The sequence below is a fragment of the Zootoca vivipara genome, chromosome 3 (genome assembly GCF_963506605.1).
Source record: "Zootoca vivipara chromosome 3, rZooViv1.1, whole genome shotgun sequence".
Classification (NCBI taxonomy): Eukaryota; Metazoa; Chordata; class Lepidosauria; order Squamata; family Lacertidae; genus Zootoca; species Zootoca vivipara.
Genome location: NC_083278.1, coordinates 9,018,753 through 9,035,683, shown reverse-complemented (window position 1 = coordinate 9,035,683; position 16,931 = coordinate 9,018,753). Strand labels below are relative to the sequence as shown.

Genomic DNA, 16,931 nt, shown 5'->3' with positions numbered 1-16,931 from the left:
GCCAAACCGTTTCCACCCCCCACTGGCCCTCCCCTCCCCCAATGGCCCAAACGACTCACCTGCTTCCTCCGCCCCCGACCTGCTCCTCCTCCCCGCCGCCACCGCCGCCGCCGCCGCCCAGGGCGGAGAGGGGGGGAGAGGGCGAGGGGGGAGTCCGTCCTCCCGGGCCTAAGAGCCGCGCCACACGGGGAGGAAAGCGGGGAGCAGGCCTTGCTCCGGCTGTCGCCGCCTCTGCAGCAGGAGCACCACGGCGGCGGCGCCCTCTTCCCCTTCACGGCCCTATTCGCCTGAGGGGGAAAAAAAACACCACAGCGCAGGAAGCCCCCTACCGCCCTCCCCCAACGGATTAGTTTTTTCCCCTCCCCACTGCGCCTGCGCGACCAGCCACGGCCGCTCCTCCTCTCGCGGGGCCTTGCTTCTGCCGCAATGGATACCGGAAACGGAAACCCCTTCCTCCGCCATCGTTTCCCTTAGGCACAGAGAGCCCCTAACGGAAGGTGCATTGTACAGTATAGGCTTTTCGTTTATTATAGGGTTAGATCTTGAGGTGATTTGCGCAGCAAATAAAAGCAGCTGGGGAATATGCGAGAGTATAAGGCCCCCCTCGCTATCTTCCTGTGAGAGTTCCTCAGCTTCATAACGGTTAAGGACTGCTTTCGGTTATTTTCCTTAAAAATCGAAATCACTTGAGCTTTACGCCCGTGAGGATCTTCTCTACCCTCTCTGAATGACTCCAGCGTTGTGGAATACAGTATACGGGAGTCGTAGCCAACCCAAACCCGTTCCTCTCTATGCGTCACGTAGCCTCAGCTTCCGGTATTTGATCGGAAGTCGAGCTTATCCGCGGCGCTCTATGGAACGGCGAGAGATGCGCCGCTCTAGCCTGCGGAAGCCTCTGTGGCGAAAAGCCTCGGAAGCGCCAGTTAAGCTTTGCAATGGCGATCTCCCAGAAGGAATCCGCGTAAATTTCTCCTCGCGAGGAGGGCGGGTTTATTTTGGGAGAGGGTGGGAGGGTGGCGGTATGCGAGGACTACAGCACCCAGGTTGCCCTGCGGTCGGGATCCTGCGTCACGTGATCTTTCCGGGGTAGTCCCCTCCGGTCCTCCCTCTCCATCAGCTGGAAAATGGCAGTGCTGAGCCCTGGGGAGCGCTGGGCTGAAGGTAACGAACCCTTCAAGCTGGTCGTGCCATCGCCTCAGAGACTGGGCAGGCTGGGATCGGCCTTAAGGTGGGAGATCGGCATATGGGGCGTGGGATCTCAGATCGCCACCGCAAAAAAATCCCGCTGGCCTTTTTAAAAGGGCTGAGCAGCGCGAGGGGTTGTTGCTTTTTTTTTTGCGTGACAGAAGCTCTCGCCAGATGCATTCCCTCAAATGCTTGAATTGCCACCCTTAGTTGGTAGAGAGGAAGAGGGAAATGCTGGAAGAGGTCCAGTAGGTCTGGGGCATTTCTGTGCCAAGCTTAAATTCCATATAAAACAAAGGCTTGGGTGCTTCTTGAGCAGGCATCCCCAAACTTCGGCCCTCCAGATGTTTTGGACTACAATTCCCATCATCCCTGACCACTGGTCCTGTTAGCTAGGGATCATGGGAGTTGTAGGCCAAAACATCTGGAGGGCCGCAGTTTGGGGATGCCTGTTCTTGAGCTTTGGACACAAATGTTCTAGACTCAGAAAGCCCCTTTGCTTTTGTGACCTTTCAGCCCCACTCCTTGCAGTATCTTTCCCTGCCGACATGTGTGTGTGTGTGTGTGTGCTTAACATGCGTATCTGCTGCATCACACCGCTACGATTTGTTTTTAATTCTATATTAAGGTGACTGTCCCTTGTTTTGTTTGCAGTAAATTAACACAGCTCCCCGTTTGGTGTTTCTCGGATCATTGAGGGCTGGAGTGAAGGGTAGGCTATAGGGCCAAAGGGGGTAACAGTGAAGCAGTGCAAACATATGAGGAACAGGAGATGTGGAGATGATTTGTGAGAATTGAAGTTATCTTCAGTTTGGGGTTTTCAAGGCCAACTATGGAAAGCATAAAGGAAAAAACTAGTAGAGTGAAAAGTGGATTTTAGAGGCATACCTTTTGTGTACCATTCTATGTCAACATCCTATGCCATTGTGCAGATTACAAATATGCTGCCTTAGTTTACTGCTTTAAATAATGAAGTCCCACACTTACTATTATTATTATTTCATTTCTATTTCTATACCAAAAACTCATATAAAATACATCTGTGGCATAAAATACAACATGGTGACAACTTGTGTATGTGAAAGAGCCATCATGGGCCAAACACCACAGGCAGAACTTTTGTTCTTTATTCCCCAGAGGAGCCAACAGGATTTTCGGTTCACTTTATGTGAATTGGGCCCTCCAACCCACCCACAAAAGAGGCACCATATGCTTTGTGTTCTATGCAAGTTAGTGTCCTCTTGCAGGTGGAATGGAAGACCCAAAAATAAATGGCCACAAATGTAATGAAATGTGTGACAAATGAAATGTGAACAGGTGAAGCTTTGTTCCTGTGTTACCATACTATTGAAAGGCTTATCCAGTTGAGTTTCTGCCTGCCACACAATTGTTGAAGGCACAATAACCCTGCTTTCCCCCAATTCCAACCCTAAACCCAAATCTAGTCTGAAAACATGTATGCTCTTGCCTGGGAGTAAGCTCTATTAAACACAAGGGAGACTTAAACTTCTGAGCAGATATTTATACCATTGTACTGCAAGTTAACTATACTGTATAGTGAATTCTTAATGCTTTTCTGGGCTTTAGCTCCTGCGGAACAGGGACCACGCTTAAGCATCTTTGCAAAGTTTTCACATTCTGCATTTGCCATGGGGGTGGGATTCTTTAACATCCACCTTCACTCACTGTGTAGTAGCATTTGAGGGAAATTAACTGTCTTTCTTTGCAGCATTGATTGATGAGCTCAGAAGAAATGCATGTAAATCAGAGGAAATGAGAAACAACTTTGATTACTGTGGGTGTAGTGACTGTATGAGGATAAAAAAGGAACATCTCTGTGACAGTGGCAGGAGTCCATCAGCGTCTGGGGAAGGTAGCATGACCTACACAAAAGAACAGCTCCTTGGGGTACAAAGGTAAATAGAAAACTCTTCTGCCTAGAATACTAGGCTCACAGCCTGTCATCTAATTAATGGGTAATCAATTTAGCTGATGATCCACAGAAGCCAAATTTAAGAGAAACTGCTAATAGGGTGTTTTTTTAAGAGGCTATTTTAATTCTAATATTTTGCTGTACAAGTCTGTTCCGTCCCATTCTTGCATCTACCTGTAATTTAAAAAACTCATACAAAAATGATGTAAATGTGTATTTTATCCAATACATTTGCATTTTTAAATGTATTCCTTTACACATTGTGGTACTTCTTTGAGCCAAAAACCTGATCATAAAGTTCAAAGTAATGTGAAATTTGAAGGACACATTGCTATCTGTATATAAACCTGGGAGGTGCAAATTACCCTGTTTCTCATATTTTAAGACATACCCATAAAATAAGCCATAGCAGGATTTTTAAGCATTCAAGGAATATAAGCCATCCCCCCAAAATAAGACACAGTGATAGGCGCAGCAGCAATGCTGGCCGCGGCAGGAGGAGGAGGAAAAAAATAAGACATCCCTTGAAAATAAGCCATAGTGTGTTTTTTTGAGGAAAAAATAAATATAAGACATGTCTTATAATATGAGAAACACGGTAGGACAGTTTTCTTATAATTCAGACTGAATGGTTTTTCCGCCATTCAGTAAGTCTTATTCCCAGATAACTATGCATAGGATTGCAGCCTGTGCACACTCCCTACCCTGAATACACTGAGACTTAAGCTTGTTTACTTTGATCTTAGGTGTGTGCTATAGGCTGCATTACTGCTTTTGAAACCAACAACAAATTAGTTTGTTACTTACTTATCTCATTAGCCATACAGGCTACAGTAACAGTGTGTTGTGATAGTTGATCAAATGCTTGCCCATGTGCTTTCTTCCTAGATGAAGTGGTGGGTATGCATTATTCCACCAAACTGTCACCTGGCTATCATTTAGCTGGGAATTTTAACAGTGGACGCTATGATGTGGCACCCACAGGTGCCATATAGGCAGCTGCTGGTCTAAATAAGACATTCCATACACATGAGACTTAACTTTGGCTACTTCTGGTGCCAAATAAAGACTGGTGTGCTCAGCATCAATGAAACAGATTCATAGTAAAGTATAACTATTTCAATAGAAAAGTCTATTGAAATAGCTTCTCCATTGATGCAGAAGTCTGAAACCAACATCTTTTCTTTACAGTGCTTGAAGTCATGCTTGCGTATCTAGTAAAAAGCTTTCTGTAAGTGCTATGAGGAAAGATATGGTATGTATGTAAAGGGTTGTGCTTCTTTTGTAGAATAAAGAACAGTAAGAATTACTATGAGATTCTAGGTGTTAGGAGAGATGCCAAAGACGAAGAATTGAAAAAAGCATACCGAAAACTTGCCCTGAAATTTCATCCAGACAAGAACTGTGCTCCAGGAGCAACAGATGCATTTAAAGGTTTGTAGATAACCACAATAAAGCTGCATCATCGGCATATGGATTATGTTAATAATGACACTTATCTATTAACAGGTGTTGCGTTATTTTAGTTTGCTAATATATAGCACAAAAGGTTCTATTGAAACAGCAAACCATAAAGCTCGTAGATGACATATTTGACTTGTTCCTCTGCATATAATGGATATTTCCGAAGAAGAACTGTTCCAAACCCTACTTGCTTTAAGTGATCCATTTGATAAATTCATTGCCAAAGGTAAAAGCAGACATTATTTCAACAAGGATTTCTACTTAAGCCTATCAAATGCTTTTTCTGCATTGAAGAATATTGCAAAGAAATATTACATAATCAGTTACACTTAAGATCCTGCCTATAATAAACAATACATTTTCTTTCAATATAAATCCCATCTAATTAATTGAAATGTATTTTGCTACAATCTTCTGAAGCCTTGTAGCAAATCCAATGGTTTTGATCTTGCAGTTTCAATTAATGAGGTAATAAACAAGGGGGAATAAGTAGTACTCAGATAATGGATCATTTTACAAAATACATACCATCTTACTAATTTCTGAGGACTCTGCAGGGGAGCAATTAAGGCACACCAGCTCCTATGTGAGTTTGGGTTTTCTGATATGTTTCATACTGGTATGTTCTGGTTGACATTCTACACTGCCGAAGTGGATGTTCTCTTCTAGTCTTCCATTCCTGTTCCCCCTAAGTTCGCTCCAGAGAGTTGTTGGAGAAACTGGACATGGAGGAAGGGGTTAAGGGGTGAGATAAGCCAAGCCAGTTGCTATGGCAGTGGCCCAAGGCTATTTATATGAATGAGGCACACCAACTCATTAGGTTCAAGGTCTTGTGCTGTATTTCACTCTGGCTTGTGAAGTGCGTTAGTCTTTTGATTAGTCAGAGTCTTTGTTACGTCTTAAATTGCTGGAACAACAGAAATTCTTTATACTTGTATGTATCTTTATCTGCCAGAGGCAAAGCCTTCAAGCTGTGTTTATATCCACACAGTGGCGGAGCGTCATGCTCCGGCACTGGGGGGCGGAGAGCAGACAGGGATGTGGCTGGCGCGTGCCCTGGGGGGGGCATGGTGCACGTCCTGGGGGTGTGACACACCCATGGTGTCCAGCACGGGCATGGTGTCCAGCACGGGCAGCAGCCACAATGGTACCCCACTGGGCTCACACTGCCAGGGGCGGGGCGCTCCGCCCCGCCCCCCTCTTCCTCTGCCAGTGTATCCACATCCAGAATGTTCTGCTGAGCCTTGTCTTCTCCAGCAGTCAACTATTTTGGACCTTATTCTTTAATGAAAAGGTATTGGTCCGGGTAGTTAGTTATATGTTAAAGTATTTCTAAAACACTCAGCACATTGCAGTCCTGTGCAAGTTGGGCATTAGGCTAGATTGCAGACATTGCAGACATTGTGATAAGTGACACGAATGCAACGTTTTCTTCTTGTTCTTCCATCCTGCAGCAATAGGCACGGCTTTTGCAGTTTTGAGCAACCCTGAAAAGAGATTACAATATGATCAATTTGGAGATGAACAAGAGACTTGTTATACTAACCTGCCCAAGCATTATAACTATTACAGAGAGTTTGAAGCAGACATCACACCAGAAGAAATATTTAATATGTTTTTTGGAGGGAACTTCCCAACAGGTGAGTGCCGCAAAAAGCATTAACTGATGCTTCACAAAACTCCAGGCAGCCGGTAAATAAAAGCCCTGTAACAAAAGTTCAAGTAACTACATTTTTTTGTTATCCTTTGCCAATGGCATTCCAGAAATTCTGCAACTGCAGTCATTTGAGATGTCCAGTTAATACCTAGACAGGTCTTACTCTTGAAGATTCTACTGTATATTTGTTCTTAATAAATAGATTCTTACTTCAGCTCTGAGAAGTTTGTATACACCCAGAGATAACCAGACTTTTATGACATAATATCCTGGTTTATTTCCAAAATTGGGATTATCTAGAGCAGCCTTTCTCACAACCTTGGGTCCACAGTTGTTCGCTTTTTTGGAAATTGAAACAAATATATTTAGTTTCAAGAAGCTACGGTATTCTTATCTCCCATTTAATAGGACATGCATTACTATTAAATAAGTAAACAAAGCCCATTGTTTGTTTGTTTTTTAAAAAACAGGAAATATCCACATGTTTTCAAATTCATCAATGGATCCCCCATGTTATCAGCCACGGAACAGGCATGATAGGACTTGGACAGAGGAAGAAGAGGAGGAAGAAACTAGACCACAGGTACTTGGGAGCAGGAAGCTGTTAAGAGCACTCACAAAACACTTTTCCTTAGGAAAGAATCTAGCGTTGCTTATGATTTCCTGGCATTTAAGAGGAAGTGATATTTCATTGTTGCAGTTCTTAATTGTAAGTTGCTCTTCAAGTGTAGCCTTATCAGCTACTAAGGGTCCTTTAAGTTGTGCCCAGGCAGGACAGAGATAGTCAATAATGACACCGGGGGTTGAATTCAGAGAAAGAATTTAATTTCTTATTAATAAGAGACTCAAGGTGATCAGCTCACGACAAGAGTAGAGAAACACAAATTGCAAAGCTTCTTATACACTTCTTGGGCTCCTTTCCCCCTCCTCTGTAAATGTGCGCATGCAAGGGGGTCACAAGTACATATATGGATCTTCCTGTGTCCGGTCCTGTGCATAAACACATGCTGACTCAACAAAGCCTTCAGCCTTCAGTAAGCCTTCAGTAAGGTTAGTTTATGCATCAAGCTAGCAACTTCCAGCGTCAGGCTGGAAGTGCATCATCGCTGATAATAAGCCCCTCTCTGCCTCTCGTTCTGTCCTCCAAACAAGGCCAGCTCTTAGCCTTGATAGCAAGTCTCACTGTTACATTGCACTTTAACACAAAGAGGCATAGTTTTAGGAGGAATATTGGGGGGGGGGCAATGCAAACTATAGGATCAGATCTAGCTCAATAACACAATTGGCAAACCCCTCCCTTCACAAGAACATTTGCTGGCAAAGAATTTGAACACCTTTTGCCAGGAACAGAGAGACAGAGACTCCCAATTCCTACGTGGATGCAAATTTCACGTAATAGCATAGGGCACACTTCGGAGAAAAGATCAAAGTGAAAATGTAACTTTATTTGTGGGCGTTTGGGGAGTGAAATATTAGGTGAGGGGGATGTGCAAGGATTCTGTTGCATGAAGTGACAAAGGGCCAAGGTAAGCTTTGATTCTCTAGAATGGGAGGAGGTTTGGAGCCAAAAGGCATATTTATTGGACTGGGGAGTGGGCATATTGACCCCTCTTCATGGAAGGCACTTCGTTGCAACAGGAGCTTTGTCAATGCAGGGGGGAGGAAAGAGAGTTTGCAAATTCCTCCTTGCTCTGGAGCAGATTTGGGGGTGGGTTCTGCAGGAGGAAGGGGAATGAATCGCTGGAAATGGTTAGGTGAGCGATACTGCTGGATATAACCCACCTTGACCATTGGGGATTTATTTACAGGAAGGAGGAAACTGAAAGAATTTCATTGAAGAAAAACAATTGAACACATTTGGGAGAATCCCTGCACCAGTAATTTTAAAAAGGCATCAAGGTCTTCAGCATTAAGTAGAAATGAACATTTACCGTACATGACAAAAAGCTAGTCTTCGGCAGTAGTTGTTGTGATGACCTATTTAAGGCAGCATTATGTATATAAAAATCAAATTAAAAAAGGAGCAAGCATTTGTTATTTCTTTATAGCCCTCAAAGGAATAAGGAAGCTGTTCTCCCCTTGCCATATTATTTGTATTAAAGTAAAGAGCCTTGATCAATAGATAGATCAATACTTTACTTGGGCTAATTTAAACCACAACCAGTTTTGCTTAAAATACTAATTGCTAGCTAATCTGCCTTATCTGGAGGCTACTTTTTACATTTATTATTTTGATTTTCTTAAATCCCTTGCTTATATGCTTCACTAACAATGGTTTTCATTTCCAGAATTCATACTCTGCATTTATCCAGTTACTGCCAGTTTTTATTATAATAGTTGTGTCAATCGTAACTCAACTGATGGCAACTAACCCACCCTACAGCCTCTTCTTCAAGTCGTAAGTCTTGATACTTTTCTTTGCTCTTCTGGGAGAACTGATTTGTACAATATAGAGATTAACATGTGATTTGTTATCTATAAATGCCAGTTAAATTGGGAAGCTGATTAAAGCTTTTTTGCTGTGGAAAAGGCAGCCCCACAGCCATGTATTCAAGCGCAGCCTTTTCAAACAGGGTGATTAATTTCCACCTTGAAAGTATAAAGATACAGTATACGGTAGGTCACAGCTGTAATGCAACAACTATCTGTTTCCTTTTAGCACTTTACAGAGAATCAGTTGTCTTTTTTTAAAAAAGAGGACTTTATGAAAGCTGAATGAATACTAAATGTATTCTTGAGAGCCACAATGTCGGGAACTACTTGAAACAGAAGCAAACTGGAACATTCTAGCACCGCAGGATAGTTTAAAAACTGTTAATAGTTGCTTGATTTCTTCATAATTTTCATGCCCAGTTTAAATAAAGTTTCAATAAGACCAGTAGAAAAAAAGCTTCAGTCTCAACTGGTGAGTTAGACATTACTTGGGGAAAATAGAGACCAAGGCATGTTTTAAAAGCTTGTGTGCTAGATTTTAGTGAAGTAACTAACATTAAAGGTGGAATTTAATAAATATTTATGGTTGCGTCTAGTATTGCTTGAGCAGAAGGCAAGATTGTGAAACAGATCTTTCCCCTGTCCTCCCCACTACCACCACCTTCCCAGTTTTAAGTGGAATGGAGAAATCTGCAAAATGTGATGGAGTCTGTCATACAGGGCCGCAATGGAATGGGGAAATTGCTCGAAGGTGGGCAGAGGAATCTTGCATTTGGCTATTGCAAGACACCTCTGCCTTATTTTCAAGTGATTTTCCCACCACCAGCAGCTCTGCAGTCCTGTAAGATACAGCTTTACTTCATGTTTGGTGGCTGCCTTCTGCCCGTGCAACATTCAATACAATTATTAGCTCATATAATAATAAATAGGGTGAAGATTCATTTTAATTTTAAATCACTTAGTCTTCCTTATTGGCAGTATTCAACCAAGTTGCTCTGTTAGCACACGGGCTTCTAATTGTGCAACACAACTTCCCCACCCTCTCCTCTCCCCAAAATCTGTTCTGCGGATTTCTCCAACCCCACCGGAGCAGATTTGGATGTTCTGTTTCACAAATGGAAATCCTGGCACTAACATGATTTAGTCGGATGCCACATATAATGTCCCATCCCGAAAGGTTTGCTTTATTTTTCAGATCCTTCTGTACATTTCAGAAATGAGTTGATCATAATACTGACCATTTGAAAGAGCTGCAATTCTTTTGGATTATATTTGCATCTATGTGGATTCTATAACACCTGGACAGGACTGCAGGCATCCCCAAACTGCGGCCCTCCAGATGTTTTGGCCTACAACTCCCATGATCCCTAGCTAAGAGGACCAGTGGTCAGGGAAGATGGGAATTGTAGTCCAAAACATCTGGAGGGACGAAGTTTGGGGATGCCTGCATTACAGGATCATATAGATCAGGCATCCCCAAACTTCGGCCCTCCAGATGTTTTGGACTACAGTTCCCATCATCCCTGAGCACTGGTCCTCTTAGCTAGGGATCATGGGAGTTGTAGGCCAAAACATCTGGAGGGCCGCAGTTTGGAGATGCCTGATATAGATGAAAGGAAATGAAAAAATTGCATATTTTCGGAACAGAGAAAGAATATGCAATTTACTTTGAGAACATTTCTATTTTTAGAAGACAGGCAATTTTGAATACAAATGTTATTATGGCGAAACCATATCTCCTTTTCTTTTTCAAGTGGTTAAAATGCTTTCATTATTTGCTTACTCCTTCAGGACTCTTGGGCACACAATTGTTAGAGAAACACAGAATCTACAGGTGCCTTACTATGTTGATAAAAGCTTTGAAAATAGCTATAATGCCGAAGAACTCGAAGAGCTTGAAAAACACATTGAAAAAGATTATATCGAATATATCCAGACTAGCTGCAGGAAAGAAAAACAACAAAGTAGGTTGCATTTTGTTCATTCTTAAGCACCCCACGTGTGTGTGCGTGTGTTGATTTAAAATCTCGACAACGAACCCTGACAATGTCAAAGCCCATTCATGGTATGCCAAAGTCAGCTGCACAAAAATGGCTAGCATCTATAATGATACAAAGAGAGAAGTAGATATCAAACTCCACGCTAGTTTAGAGCTGACTGATAGCATGGAAACAATACCATTGGGAAATTCTCTACTGTGTCCTGCTGAACTAGCCCACAGTGGTTTCTGTTTTCTCTTTGTTCCACTGCATTGTAATTGGTTGTGTGTGGGTTGGAAGAGGCTGCAGTTAGGTATGCAACAGTGCAGGGCATAAATCAATACAGAATCCTGACCAAATGTCTTGCTCAAGCAGAAGGGTACTTCCCACTTGCACAGAAAGGCTAGCCTCACTCCAGATTTCCCCATCCTGCTGCAGCTCCCCCACCCACCCACCCAGTGCCCTATTGCACACCATTTTGGAGGGTTCATTGATCCTCAGGAGTGACTTTTCCACTGGAGGAGCCAGGAAACCCCCGTTGTACAAGCAGAGTTCTGCTCATTTATCCTTGGATCCAACAAAATCGGTGTGAGTGGCAGCCACTCTCAACTAGTGATGCTGATGACTCTGCTTTAATTTAGTGTTCAGCAAGGTCATGCATTCAATTTTAAGAGATGTGTATTTTGTCAACAAACTTTATAGCAGACTGCAATCCTATACAGAACTAGTGGTTTTCAGCCCGTTTAATAACGGGCGCTAGAACATCCTGGGGTTCAGAGAAGCGCTTGTGCAGCGCTTCTCCGAACCCTGGGACCTGTCCTTGCTGTCGGCGGCAGGGGGACAGGAACGGAGGAGGAGAAAGCGCTGCCTTCTCCTCCTCCGTTCCTCTCCCGCAGCCGCCGACAGGAAGCAGACATCCCAGGGTTAGGAGAAGCGCTTGTGCAGCGCTTCTCTGAACCCTGGGACCCGTCCTTGCTGTCGGCGGCAGGGGGACAGGAACAGAGGAGGAGAAAGCGCTGCTTTCTCCTCCTCCGTTCCTCTCTCGCAGCCGCCGACAGGAAGCAGACGTCTCTGCCGCTTTCCCGGTGTCTCCAGCCCGAGTCCTGGCGCCGCTGCCTGGCCCGAAGGAGCCTCCGCCGGGGCGAAGGCAAGCGAGGCGCTGAGTTGCGGCTCTCTTTCTCCGGCGCCGCTTCCTGCCTTTGCCCCCGGCCCGAGAGGCGGCAGTTCCTGGCGGCTGCTTGCCGTCATGTCCCACCAGACCGGCATCCAAGGTACTGAGCCCCTTGGTCTGCTGGTCGTAGGGGGGTGGGGAAAGGGGGCTAAAGCAGCCTCCTCCTCCTCCTCGCTCTTTAGCGCAAGCACACTGAGGCGCTTGTCCGGCCGGGAGCGGCAGTTGGCAGAGGGGTGGGGGGGGGAGAGCGTGTGCGCGTGTGTGTACGTCGTCTCTGCTGTCCAATCCCTGTGTCCCTGGGGCCCATGCGCAGTACCCCAGGGACACACGGGACAACTGGACGCAGGGACATCTTGGAGATTATTATATAGGATTACCTGGGAGTGAGCCACTTAAACTAAATGCTACTTCCTTCTGAGCAGACAGGCTTATGGGTGTTCATCTTTTTACACCTCCAAGTAAGGTTTTAAAAAGTCCATTGGGAAATGGTGTAAAGTTTTAATTTTTAAATCCTGTAGGAAAATTTCGCTGCAGTCTTCTTCCTTCTGATAGCCTACCAGATTTTTTGCACTGAAACAGAATGATGCTATAGAGTCCACAGGTGTTTACAAGACACACTTACATATCCTACATACAGGTGAAACTCAGGAAATTAGAATATAGTCGAAAAGTGCATTTTTTTCAGTAATGCAACTTAAAAGGTGAAACCAATATATGAGATACCGGTAGATGCATGATATGCAAAGCAAGATATGTCAAACCTTTATTTGTTGTAATTGTAATTATTTGTTGTTAGGCGGGTCAATTATAAATGGAATGTAATTAATGAAATGTCATAGCGATGTTTATTTTTGTTTATTTTTGTATTATTGTAACTATTTGTTTTATGACTGTGGAATTTCCAAAAGAAAGCATTTGTGAAAATTAAAAGAAAAATAAAAAATAACAAGTTGCATTACTGAAATTAATGCACTTTTCGGCGATATTCTAATTTTCCAAGTTTCACCTGTAGAAAGTTGTATGATCATCAGCGCCACTGATGGAGGTTCTTCAGTTTCATAGACATAAATCTGCAATATTAATTATAGTCATATATGTGCACTATAATAATCATCATCAGTTTTTTTTCTGTATTGGAAGTAGGCATGATGCCATCACATTTAAAATGAAAATTAGTGAATTATCAACTTTGCAAAACTATCCTAAATTGTATGCAGCAGGTTGCATAGGATCTAAGACTTCAGTTACACTGAGTGATTCATAACCAAGTATACAGTTGTCATTTATAGTAAATGGAAACTGATATATACAGTCATACCTCAGGTTACAGCTGCTTCAGGTTGCGTCTTTTCAGGTTGCACCCCGCGCCAAACCCGGAAGTGCTGGAGCGGGTTACTTCCAGGTTTCGGTGCATGCGCAGAAGCACTAAATCGCAACCTGCGCATGCGCAGATGTGGGTTGAGAACGCTGCGGGTTGAGAACGTGCCTCCTGCACAGATCACGTTTGCAACCTGAGGTCCACTGTACTCCGCCGGGGAGTCAAGTTCCAGTGAGCTTATTTCTCATTGATTGCTCTGAAACATTCTGTAAATATGTTTAAGATGTGTTATTTAGTTGCACCGACAAGTGCACGTATTCTTGGTACTGCCAAAACGTAACCCCAAACAGAAAAGCTTAACAGATCTAATGATAGGTAGGTTGGTCTGAGTCGAAACAAAATAAAAAAATTCCTTCAGTAGCACCTTAAAGACCAACTAAGTTTTTATTTAGGTATGAGCTTTCGTGTGCATGCACACTTCGTCAGATACCGGTTGATGGACTTCCATTTCATGCGGCTCAATGTGGTGCCTTCCATAGTTCTAGTTACAGGTAGGTAGTCGTGTTGGTCTGAGTCGAAACATGTTATGCCATCTTTTGAGTTGTATCTTGTTCTCCCTGTGCTCTTTAAGACAAAAGTGTTGCTACCCAGACTGTTCCTTTTCTTTCTTCTTAGAATCGGAGCTATCGAATTTGGCGAAGCTGTACAGAGATGAGCGACTGAAACAGAAAGCGGAATCCGTAAAACTTGAGAACTGTGAAAAGCTCTCCAATCTCATAGGACTACAAAGGAGTCGTCAGTGGGCAGAGGCATGAAGGGAGCGGCACTAACAGGCCACGTGTGCTATTGGGAAGAATTTCCTCTTGGTTCTGTTTCCCTTTTTAAATGAAGAGGAAAAGCATAGTGTAAAGACTTAATACTTAGTATCATCATCATCATCATGTACATGGATCTGAATGAACTGAGCCCTAAGAGGCAACACTTGCTGTAACATATACAGTATATTTGGTTCCAAGGCCCAGTAGTGTTTCAGTGTTCATGATTCCTCGGTGATTTAATTGCATTCGGCAGCTGTCTTCATCTGATCCTTTGCTGCCATTCGGGGGCCTTGCAGATGTTTCCCAGCAACATACCCCCCCTCATGCTCACTGGTGTTGCCGTAAGCATAGATCCCACAAAATCAGATCAGTCATTCCCTGAACGTCTTACATTGCCATTTCCATGTTCCTCTGAAGCTGCTGTTTATCAGACTTCCAGCAAAAGAGAGAAGGGACAAGATTTGGTTTTGATATATACCTACTCTGTTTCAACAGAGCTTGCAGCCTCAAGGATGTAACCCTATTTTTGAACAGTCTCGTAGTAAATAGAAAAACCTGGGCTTCATGTTTTGGTCCTCAGGGTGACCTTGGGGCATTCAGATTTGGGGCGTTATGATTTTTCTATGTCCTCTGTCCATGGAACAGCTACAACTGCACTCCGCTGAGTTTCATATACTGGGATCTTGGAATCTTTCATGTAACAGGAGGTGGAAGAGTTTATGACTGATCACATCAGCTTTATTAACAGTGCTATGGAGTTTCGTTACACATCTTTCACCAACAGCACTATATAGAAATACCTATATACATGTTCAGATTTGTAGTAGATTCCAGCTACACTGCGATTATATACCCTTACTGAAATAACAGTTTGAATTCCTAAGAGGTAGTATTAAATAAAAACTGCTTAATTTGTAAACCCTTTTTTAAATACAGGCATGTTTTCTTTATTCTGGGAAGCTATTTCTTATTAGAGAAGGTATCTGATCTCAGTCCTAAAATGCCTGTGAAAAGAGATTAAATGAAATGAATGGAATTTGAATTAATTCAACAGGTGTAGACAGCCTATTAACACAGAAAGTTAATTTGGCAGGAGGTTCCTGCAAAGAGTGTGGGCTTTTATCTGTTTTGAATATTCTGGTTACTTGCTAAAGGGATATAAATATATGCAGCCTAGTGACTTCCAGAAGTTTTGGTCCACAACTCACCTTGCTGATCATTGCCCATGATGACTGGGGCTGATGAGAGTTGTAACCCAAAACACCTGGAGGGCACCGGGTTGGTGATGGCTGGCATGTGTTTATCCAACATCGTGGTTGAGGTTGCAATCCTGCTGGAAATAAGCTTCACTGAAACTCGGTCAGAACTTAGTGGAACTTCTGAGTCAATGTGTACAGCTTAGCATTGTAGTGGTCATTTATGACATAAAGTGGCGCCTCCATTGTATTCCAGTTAAACCAGATTGTTGAATGAAACGCATACATTTTGACATAGGTGAATCACTGACATAAAGGGAAGGGATAAACTCTAACACCCAGGGACAATTTTGTCCTACTGTGCTTGCTTGCACAGATTCCCAGGTAACATGTGCCAGGGAATATTTCTAAGTTATATTTTGGAGCTACTAATGATACTTTTAGGTAGCGTATGACCCCAAAATTTGGCCAAAGTTGCAAAAGGCCTCTGCTTTATTAATAATAAATTTTTTAGAAATGAATTGGTTGGCAAACTGAAAGAAAGCTAACACCCTGATTTATATTGTATACAATTTAACTGAGTGTATTATTTGTTTGTCCCTGTTAGGCTACAAGTAAATCTGTAGTCAATTGTAGCATCAGTTAAAGACTTGGTTTACCCTTATAATTAAATGTACTTCATGTGCATGGTATTTGAAAAGTTTACTGTTTTCTTTAACTTCACATTGAGCACAATCTTTTATTTATTTATTTATTTATTTATTTATTTATTTATTGCGATTTTGGTGAGATTAATTTTTCTGAATGTAAATATAGCAATATGGTAACTGTATATGACTTCATTGACTCTTGATTGTACAGTTCATTTTTCATAAACCGTGTAGGCGTGTATTGTACACCAGATGACTAGTAAATAAGGTTTGCTGTCCTTTAAGTCCTGAGTGAAAAATCAGGAAATTTATTGGAGTGATTAGTGGATTTGAAGTCAACAGTTTTCTGTTGTTTTGGCCTCAGCTCTTCAGCAATTTCACTAGGAGTATTGCAGTGTTTGGAGATTTCACCATTAGTTTCGGAAACAAAAGATTTCAGTATGTTGGTTTTTTAAACAAAAACAAAAAAATTCCAAATGTAATGCATTATTTAGCCATGAAAACGACAACTTCCGCTGTGTTGTATGGAAATAAAAAACGAAATAAATGATTATGATTATCAAAGCTCACTTACATGCAGGAGATTATCTTTATTTCAAGTTGATCTTTGTTTCACATAGAGATCTATAAGCTCAGCTAACTAGCCAGGCTAGAGGCCTTGTGCCTACTGTTTCTTTCCAGTGCCTTATCTTGTGCTAGGAGCAGCTTTACTCCCATATGAAAGAAGATGTGCCTTGTTGTTCTGAGATGTACCTTCATCTGTTCCTTTCCCCCTCAGGTAGAAAGGAATGCAAAGATCACGTGTGGGGGGGGGGGCTGCTTAGGTGATGAATAGGTCATGAAGGAAAGACTATACATAGTATAATTAGTATTGTGTTGTAACTTTAGATTGGAGGAAGTTTATGCATGTTGTTGTTGTTGTTTAGTTGTTTAGTCCTGTCGGACTCTCTGTGACAGTCTTCGTGATGGGTCAAGTGAGGATAGGTCTTCGTGATAGGTCAACGAGGAAAGCAAAAATGAAAATTGTTGCAGTAATCAACACTGTATAAAACAAAACATTATTATTTATTTGGGTTGTGTGTTCTTACCATCCTTCATCAGATTCCAAGGCAGGTTATAGAAATTAA

At 42.6% G+C, this 16,931-nt stretch overlaps 2 protein-coding genes across 5 annotated transcripts in view; one reads left to right on the top strand and one right to left on the bottom strand.

The window, feature by feature from the left end:
- ZC3H13 (zinc finger CCCH-type containing 13) overlaps nt 1-372 on the bottom strand; it is a 51,345-nt gene extending 50,973 nt beyond the window's left edge. For 2 of the 3 annotated variants that reach the window (XM_035110187.2, XM_035110188.2), the window contains exon 1: nt 60-372. The gene's annotated coding sequence lies outside the window, so the exon portion shown is untranslated. The remainder of the gene's footprint in view (nt 1-59) is intronic. The other variant, XM_060272390.1, reaches the window with a different exon arrangement.
- A 128-nt stretch (nt 373-500) lies between these two features.
- On the top strand, nt 501-16,591 carry DNAJC18 (DnaJ heat shock protein family (Hsp40) member C18). Of its 2 annotated transcripts, none has more exons than XM_035110193.2 (8): nt 501-1,161; nt 2,915-3,101; nt 4,407-4,552; nt 6,037-6,222; nt 6,710-6,822; nt 8,528-8,637; nt 10,464-10,636; nt 13,816-16,591. In XM_035110193.2, the coding sequence occupies exons 1-8, from the start codon at nt 1,125-1,127 to the stop codon at nt 13,953-13,955; spliced, it is 1,092 nt and encodes a 363-aa protein (XP_034966084.1). In that variant the 5' UTR covers nt 501-1,124; the 3' UTR covers nt 13,956-16,591. The 2 variants fall into 2 exon arrangements, with proteins under 2 accessions (XP_034966084.1, XP_034966085.1); XM_035110194.2 differs by having other exon boundaries at nt 502-1,228.
- The last annotated feature ends 340 nt before the right edge of the window (nt 16,592-16,931 follow it).